This window comes from Ursus maritimus, unplaced genomic scaffold (genome assembly GCF_017311325.1).
Source record: "Ursus maritimus isolate PB19 unplaced genomic scaffold, ASM1731132v1 scaffold_28, whole genome shotgun sequence".
Classification (NCBI taxonomy): domain Eukaryota; kingdom Metazoa; phylum Chordata; class Mammalia; order Carnivora; family Ursidae; genus Ursus; species Ursus maritimus.
In genome coordinates, this window is record NW_024425341.1 from 26405520 (window position 1) to 26413643 (window position 8124).

General features: G+C 54.5%; 1 protein-coding gene across 1 annotated transcript in view; it reads left to right on the forward strand.

Moving 5' to 3' along the window:
• The first annotated feature begins 6945 nt into the window (after positions 1–6945).
• LOC103679342 (testis development related protein) overlaps positions 6946–8124 on the forward strand; it is a 5461-nt gene continuing 4282 nt past the window's right edge. The window contains exons 1-2 of the mRNA XM_040643179.1: positions 6946–7298; positions 8012–8063. Coding sequence (XP_040499113.1) covers positions 6946–7298; positions 8012–8063 — 405 coding nt within the window. The remainder of the gene's footprint in view (positions 7299–8011; positions 8064–8124) is intronic.

Below are 8124 nucleotides of genomic sequence, written 5' to 3' on the forward strand. Positions count from 1 at the left end.
GGGTCGGGGTGGGGCGGCCGCTGAGGGACCCGGACCCGGGGCAGGATGTGACGGGAAAGAACCTCGGCCCTTCGGGAGACCCCGTGTCCTGGCCTCCTGCACCTAGCGAAACGTGTCTGACAAGTCTGGAACGTCCGGGGAGGCGCCCGTGAGCACCCGGCTTCAGGGGAGGCCGGACTGGGGGGAGAGACGGACAATTCACCGCTGGGAACTGCGTGACACCCAGGAAGCTAATGAGTGTCCATGAGAACGCGGGGCGGCAGGAGGGCCTGGGACTGCACGGCCGTGCTGCTGAGAGGTGGTCCCTGGCACGTGGGGGTCCCCCAGACCGGCCAGCGCCTGCCGGGAGCAGCGGAACCAGGTCCCGCAGCAGAGCCCCTGGAAAGACGTGGCCTCGCCCGACGGGCTCATCAGGGAGGCCGCTGTGGGATCCTGGGGCCCTGGCAGAGGTGCTGGACCCTCGCGCCCTGACGCCCACCCCCGGCTCCTGTGTGCTGAGCGGACGTCCGTCCTCCTCTTCTCCCTGGGCTGTTTCAGCCACGGCCGCGTGAGCACTGCCGTCCCTGAATAAGCCTTGTTTTTCTTTCTTCCTTTTCTTTAAGAACACCAACGTGTGGACGAAATAGGGATTGATCTCCTAGAACTGTGAGAATGAAATGTGGGTTCAGCCACCCTCCATCTGTGGTATGTTTTTTATAACTGCCTAAACTACACACACATAAAATTTAAAATGTGCTAAAGGAAGGCCGGTGAATCTCTAATTTCTGTCTTCCAGCCACCCGGTTCTTTCTTCGGGTCTGTCTGCATAGAAGGGCACGCCTCCCAGAGAGATGTGAATGTACAGACTTGGGAACACTTCACGCAGACTGTTAACATGAATATCTACTGCAACACGGACGTGTAGTCCACACAGAAGCGGGCATGCAGCTACGCACACAGGGGCCAGCACGCAGTGGGGATTCGGATTTGTGCGCACGCCTCGCTGGCAGCTTGCTTGGGCCACACGGCCCCGCCTTGCTAGCTGGGCCCACGCCCCCCCACTCTGTCTCGCCGAGCCCCATGCAGGTGGGCGTCAGGTGGGGAAGTCAGGGTGCGTCTTCTTTGTGCTTGGTTTCGAGTCCTGGACGCCTCTCCCCCTTCTGTCTACATGGATAATCCCGAGGGGACCGGGTCCATGGTCGGGATACGGAAAGGAAGAGCTAAACATTCTCGGAGCGGTGAAAGTGACCTCGATGGGCACATCCCCTTGCAGTGTCGCTGGCGATTGATGGCAGACGCTTGTCGTGGTGTTAGAACACCTATACGTGTGTGTGGCTGTGAGCAGCGTAGCCGCCATGTTGTGCACGTGAGGAACAAGCGGCCGAGGGTGGAGGTCACCTTGAGGTGCAGGTTCCTCGCCGAGGAATTCCCGCGTGCAAGGCACAGCTGTACAGAATGTGATTTCAGAGCAAACTGCATCATGTGCTGTTGCTTCTCTGCTTTAAGGAGTCTCTGAGCTTCTCGCTTGTGCCAGCTTAATAGGGAGAACGGCCCGTGGGCGGATACACATCGCGCCGCCCGAAGAGGCTCAGGAGTTCCCAGGGCCGCCCTGTCCTGTGGACTTGGCGGAGGCCCGCTGTGCTCCTGGCATCTCGCGGGAAGGCTGTATCTCCAGGAACGGAGCAGTGCTCCTGCCTCACTTTGATGGAGGGGAAATCGCAGGGACGGGCAGGCCAGTAGCTCACACTTACCAGAACCCAAGGACCCAGGGGCATTGCTGCTCCAGTTCAGCCACATGTCTCAGTGGCGTGATAGGGCTGCTCCCGTCACCGTACTGCCTTGTGTCATCTGAATGGGGCCTTTGGGTGACAGTTTGAACAGGCAGTGCCCAGGATTGTGCGTTGCCCTCTTGCCGCCAGTGCCGCCCAGGGCGCCCAGCAGAAAGGCCGGGCCACCCTCCCCCGGGCCCGGTGCAGCGTCTCGGTTTCTGTGACAGCAGCAGTGGGACCATAGCCCTCTATGGCCTTTCCAAGGCACGTGCTCTGTGGGTGCTGGAGTGCACCATGAGAACTGTCCCCGTGTCCTGATGACTCAGTTCTGTAAGAGGGCCAGGCACCTGACAGTTGGAAATTGAGCCCTGAACTGGGTTATGAACTGCTTTTCTCCAGGATTACCAATTTCTCAACAACTTCATGCTAGACGTTAAGACTGTTGTGAGTTCTAAAATTTAGAGTGGTCTGAAAAAAAAATGAGGCTTTTTAGATTGTAATCGCAATTGAAACCCTTGGCCTGGCTGTGGCTCTGTCCGCTGCTCCTCTGAGACACAGCAGACTCTGCTGTCCCCACTGGGACACAATTCGAGCGGGTAACTGTTGTCTCCACCGGTCCTCAGCAGGGCAGGATGGCGGTGCGGCCGGGCTGGTGCTGGGAGAGGCTCCAGGAACTTCCTGTCGCCTTTTTGCTGCCAGGACACACACCGCAACCCTTCCTTGCATCTGAAAGCGCTCCTGCAGGAAATCCTGACTTGTGTTTCGCTGGACAGAGGGCGGGCCCCGGGGTTTCGTGCGCTCACCTCTTTGCCCTCTATTACAAGGAGATGCATGCAGGTGCAAGCGATTATAGGTGAGACAGTCCCGCACCAGATCACACACTGCATCGCACACCTCAGACCTCGTGAGGTAAACTGAAATGTTGACCTTGAACTCTGCCACCACATCATCCGTGAGATAGGTGGCTTCCTATAAACATTGGGATACCTAGCCTACCAAAGATTTTTAATTTTCTCCCCTGACCTCCATGAACTTAAATACCTTTAAAAGTACACACATTAAATGGCTTATAAAGTATTGACCTGAGTATTGACATTATTACACAGCATCTGACTGACCAGCGCCCACAGCTCTGGGGAAGTCGCGGAACCGACCAGAATGCTGTGTCCCTGCACTAGTTTCTGTTTTTCAGAGGCATTTTGGTATTATATTCCTTTTGTCCTCATCATTGAAATGTTGTGGCTCATTCGTCACCATTCAGCTTTGATATGATTTTTCTTGCTGTGGTAAAATCTGTGTTTTGTTTAAGGATTTTATTTATTGGAGAGAAAGCCGGTGTGTACAGGTGAGCGAGCAGAGGCAGAGGGAGAAGCACACTCCCACTGAGCAGGTCGGATGCAGGACTCTGCAGTCTGCATGTGTCTTTATGTCCCAGGACCCCGAGTCATGACCTGAGCCGAAGGCAGCTGCTTCACCGCTGAGCTCCCGGCGCCCCCTCCTCTAATCTTTACCATTTCCTTCTGCTCTGTCGACTTTGGGCCTAGTCTGTTCTTTCTGTAGGGCCTTGAGGCATAGTGTTACGTTGTTTACCTGAGATCTGTTTCTGTAGGAATTTCCTCTTAGAACAGCTTTTGCTGCATCCCACATGTTTTTGTATTTTGTTTTCCGTTTTTGTCTCAGGATTTTTTATTTTCCTTTAATATCTTCTTTGATTCAAATGTGTTCATTTAGAAGAATGTTTTTCTCAATTTCCAGGCATTCCTGGGAATTACCCGCTTCCTCCTTCATTCATTTCCCTTTAGTTTTACACTTGTGGTCAGAGAAGACCCGCCACACGTACTAAAGAGTGTCGCACTGTCTCGTAGAACACTCTGTGCAGTCTGCTGGCTAGTCTGAGGTTCAGATCCCGCTTCCTACCGATGCTTGTCTGATGACTCTGTTGACGGTGGGGGCGCACCCCACTACTGCTGTATCAGTTTATTTTTCCTTCCAGCCCGTTAGTTTTTGCTTAATGTGCACAGGTGCTCTGATGTTGGGAGCATAAATATTTTCATAATTGTCATGTTCCTCTCGATGGATTGGCCCCTTTATTATCATGTAATGACCTTCTTTGTCTCTTTTACCATTTTTAAGGTCTATTTTGTTTGATCTGAAGATAGCTACTCCTACTTTTGGTTACCAATGTTTGAAATCTTTTCCATACCTTCTATCTCAGTCTACATGTGTCTTTAAGGACTAAAAGTGAATCTCTTGTAGGCAGCACATCTGGATCTTGTATTTTTATTTATTCACATTGTATGTTTTTTTGATTGAGAATTTGATTTTTTTATATTTAAATGTTGGTAGATAAGGACTTAACTACGTCATTTCGATTGTTCTCTGGCTGTTTTATAGACACATTGTTCCTTGCTTTATCTTGCCCTTTTTTTTTTTTTTTTTGTGTATTTTGATGTCTTTTTGTATCAGTATGCTTAACTTTTAGAATGTTCTTTGTGTAATCACTACAGGTTTTTCCTGTAGTTATCATGAGGATTTTGTAAAACAGTTTACTACTACTTCAGTATGTTCTCAACTTGCCACTTTTCTTCCCCTCTCACATTGTAGGTTGTTGAGGCTACAGTTTCATGTATTTCTTATATTGTGATCCAATGACAGAATGTTATAGTTAGGTTATTTTTACTGTTTTTTAATCTTTAAAGTTTATGAATTACGTATCCACTATGACTATATTACAGAATTGATAACTATAAATTTACTTTTACCAGTGAGTGTTACATTCCCTTCTCATGTTTTTAAGATGTTAATTGGATTGTTACTCCGCCTAAGAAGACTCCTTTTAGCTTTAATGAGGGCAGGCCTAGTGGCTGTGAGCTCCTTCAATTTTGTTTATTTAAAGAAAGTGTTTATCTCCCCTCATTTCTAGGAAGGACAGCTGTGCCAGGTATAGAAATCCTGGTTAACAGGGTTTTGTCTGTAAATACTTTGAATACATCATCTCGTTCCGGCCCCAAGAGTTTGTAGTGAGAAATTACCCCATGTAAGGTTGGTTCCTTAGATGTAACTTGTCTCGGTTTTCTTGTTTCTCTCAAAGTTTCTCTTTGTCTTTGAAATGTAATTACAGTGTACCTCTAGCCGTCTTCACGCTCAGCCTGTTTGGTCCCCTGGGCCTTGTGGGTCTGGATGTCCATTTCTGTCCCCAGGTTTGGAAGCTTTCAGTCATTACTGCTTTAAATATACTCTCTCTTTCTCTTCTCAGGAATTCCCATAATGTGGGAATAATTCTCATAGAGGCTTTCTTCATGCGTTTTCTTTTTTGCTCTTCTAGTTGGATAATTTCACAAGGTCACTCACTCTTTTTCTGCATTGTCAGGTCAGCTGTTGAAGCTCTTGAATTTTTCTCCTCAGGGATTATTCAGTTCTAGAATTTCTGGGTTATTTCATGTTTCTTTTTCTTCATTTTACTTTTCATTTTGCTTGTGCATTAAGAGCTGTTCCGAATTTTTCTGTGTGACCGTTCATAGATATCCATTTGTATGTTGTACTCAGAGCTTTGGGAATCTGTGAGGCCAGGTAGACATGTGCTCGCGGCGTGTTTTGGATTTTGTGCTGTCTCCAAATGTCATCTGGCCTCTGAGCGATTTGGTGAGGAGGCACTTCTGCTAAGTTGCTCTAGCAGAAAGAATTTTGTCACTTACGGATGATTTCACAGCTTTTCCTCATGGGGCATGAAGTGAGGTGCAGCTGAGGTCTGGGCAAAAGGGACACCTTGTTCTGTGCTGAAGCTCATTTTCTCATTTCTGCAGTCTGGGTACCACTCGGCTATAGAGCATCATTTTGTCTTCGTTTTCTGGCTGTCATGTCTCCCTGAACCTAACCTTAGTTGTAAAGAACTCTGAAGCCCGATCCTGTGTCTCCAGGAGGCGCTGGGCCTGTTTCACCTTTGGTGGTGTGTCCTGCCCCCAGACGGGACAAAGATGCCCGTCTAGACACAGCATCCCAGGAGAAGCTCAGAGTCCTTGTGAGCAGACCAGTCCTGGCACCCTTCAGAAGGGCGTTTGGGATGGTGGCTCCCCTGAGGTCAGGAGCCGGCTGGGACCTGTGGGGTGACTGCGGTCGCGTCCGAGTGCATCTGTGATGTTCCCTCGGGCCCTTCCTGGCACAAGACGCAGAGCCTGTTCGGCGGTGTAACGCGTGTTCAGGACCAGAGTCGAATCGGACGGCCCTCCAGGCCAAGCACGGGTCTGCCCCTGGTGTCATGGGGACTCACTGCGGGACTCCTCTGCTTTGTGTGTCTCTGCTGCCATTTATCATCTTATCGCTGTTGTTTTGTGTGACTTCCGCCTCTTCTAATAACTCCCCTTCCCGGAGAGAGTGTTGCTCACTTGTTCTGCTGACGTGTGGTGCCTCCGAGGCTGTGTCACAGCCGTGACCCTGGACGTGTGCTGCCGGGAGCCTCGCCCTCCTGTCAGCTGGCGGCTGTCCCGGGCGCCGTGTCACCGTGTCACCGGGGGCGGCGAGAGTGGGGTGAAGGCTGGCGTGTACGGTACCGAAGCTGGGCCGTGTGAGGCCGATTTGGGTCTGAGACCGGCTCGCGGACTCTTTCCACGGTGGTGGCGGACCCGGAGGAAGCGCGCCACGCGTGCGGGTGCGCTGCGTGCCCCTCCCGGGCTGCGGTCGTTGGTGCGTCTGCGGGTCACGTGGCGGGAACGGACGGGAGGCACTGGGCGGGGCGCGGCGAGGCCCGCGTGCAAGTGCGGAGGGCAGCGCTGCCCGCTTCAGCGGGAGTCCGTACTCCCCCAGACTGGCGGTGTCGGGCGCTCCGGCAGTTGTTCGCTACCGTGTGGGGAGGGCGCATCGGCCTCGGCTGCGGCTCCTCCCGGCGTCTTTCGAGAAACAGTGGACACTGCGCGGCTGATGGCACGATGGCGTGATTGACGCCTGCTGTGAAGTGATCCCCACGATTCCCGCTGACATTCATCCTCTCAGAAACACTTCTGCTTGTGGTGAGAGTCCCTGGGGTCCTCTCTTCCAGCGTCCGCTGCCACGCTCCATCGCAGCTGTCGCGGCGTCTGCACACCCCAGGGCTGGTTTCTCTGCGGCTGGAAGTTGGCCTCTTTGGACCGCCTTCCTTCCGCGTCTCCGTACCTCCTGCAACGCCAACTGCAGTTCTTTCCGGAGGACTTGAGTATTTGGGTGCATGAGAGCAGACGGTAGTGATCTTCCTGTGATTGGCATCCTGCCGTCTCGCGGGAGGAGCCTCGATTGTTTGTGGCAGAAGAGCCGCGTGCGTGCCCCGCACTTCCGCGCCCGGGTCTGCGGGCTGCAGCGAGTGCAGCTCTGCGTCCTCACCTGTGAGGCCCCCAGGCGGCTCCGCGCCCCGGCTAGCGCGTGCTGCCCCACTTCCGTCCGAGCTGCCTTCGCCTCTCAGGAGCCGTCAGAGGAGCGTCTGTGGCTTTGTGGTCTCACAGGCGGTGCCCCCAGAAATGCTGTGAATGGTCAAAGTGAGCGGTGTCCAACCCACGTGGCGCGCATGTCTCGGAGCAGCCGCAGGTCGGGATGGCGGCCGCTGAGGACCCGGACCGGGGCAGGATGTGACGGGAAAGAACCTCGGCCCTTCGGGACCCGTGTCCTGGCCTCCTGCACCTAGCGAACGTGTCTGACAAGTCTGGAGCGTCCGGGAGGCGCTCGTGAGCACCCGGCTTCAGGGGAGGCCGGACTGGGAGAGACGGACAATTCACCGCTGGGAACTGCGTGACACCCAGGAAGCTAATGAGTGTCCATGAGAACCGGGGGCAGGAGGGCCTGGGACTGCCGGCCGTGTGCTGAGAGGTGGTCCCTGGCACGTGGTCCCCAGACCGGCCAGCGCCTCGCCGGGAGCAGCGGAACCAGGTCCCGCAGCAGAGCCCCTGGAAGAGCGTAGGCCTCGCCCGGCGGGCTCATCAGGGAGGCACGCTGGGATCCTGGGGCCCTGGCAGAGTGCTGGACCTCGCGCCTGGCCGCCCCCCCCGGCTCCTGTGTGCTGAGCGGACGTCGTCCTCCTCTTCTCCCTGGGCTGGTTAGCCCCGGCCGCGTGAGCACTGCCGTCCCTGGCCTCGAAGGGCGACGGGCCCCAGCTGTGCAGCGCTCTTGTGCGACCCGGTCTCCCGGCGTCCCGCCTTACTCCGTGCTCCCCTCGGCGCCCCGCTCGAGTCTGTGTCCATAGGGTGGCGCGGCAGGCTCCTGAGACCGCGGACTGGGCCGGGCCTGCTCCGTCGGGACCGCAGGGGCACCGGGCGCCTGCAGCAGCTGACCCTGGCCTCGGGCCACCGCGGCCCAGTGAGCCGGCTTCCGTGGCGTCAGACTCTCAGAGGCGGATGCCAGCGCCGTCCGCTGTTGT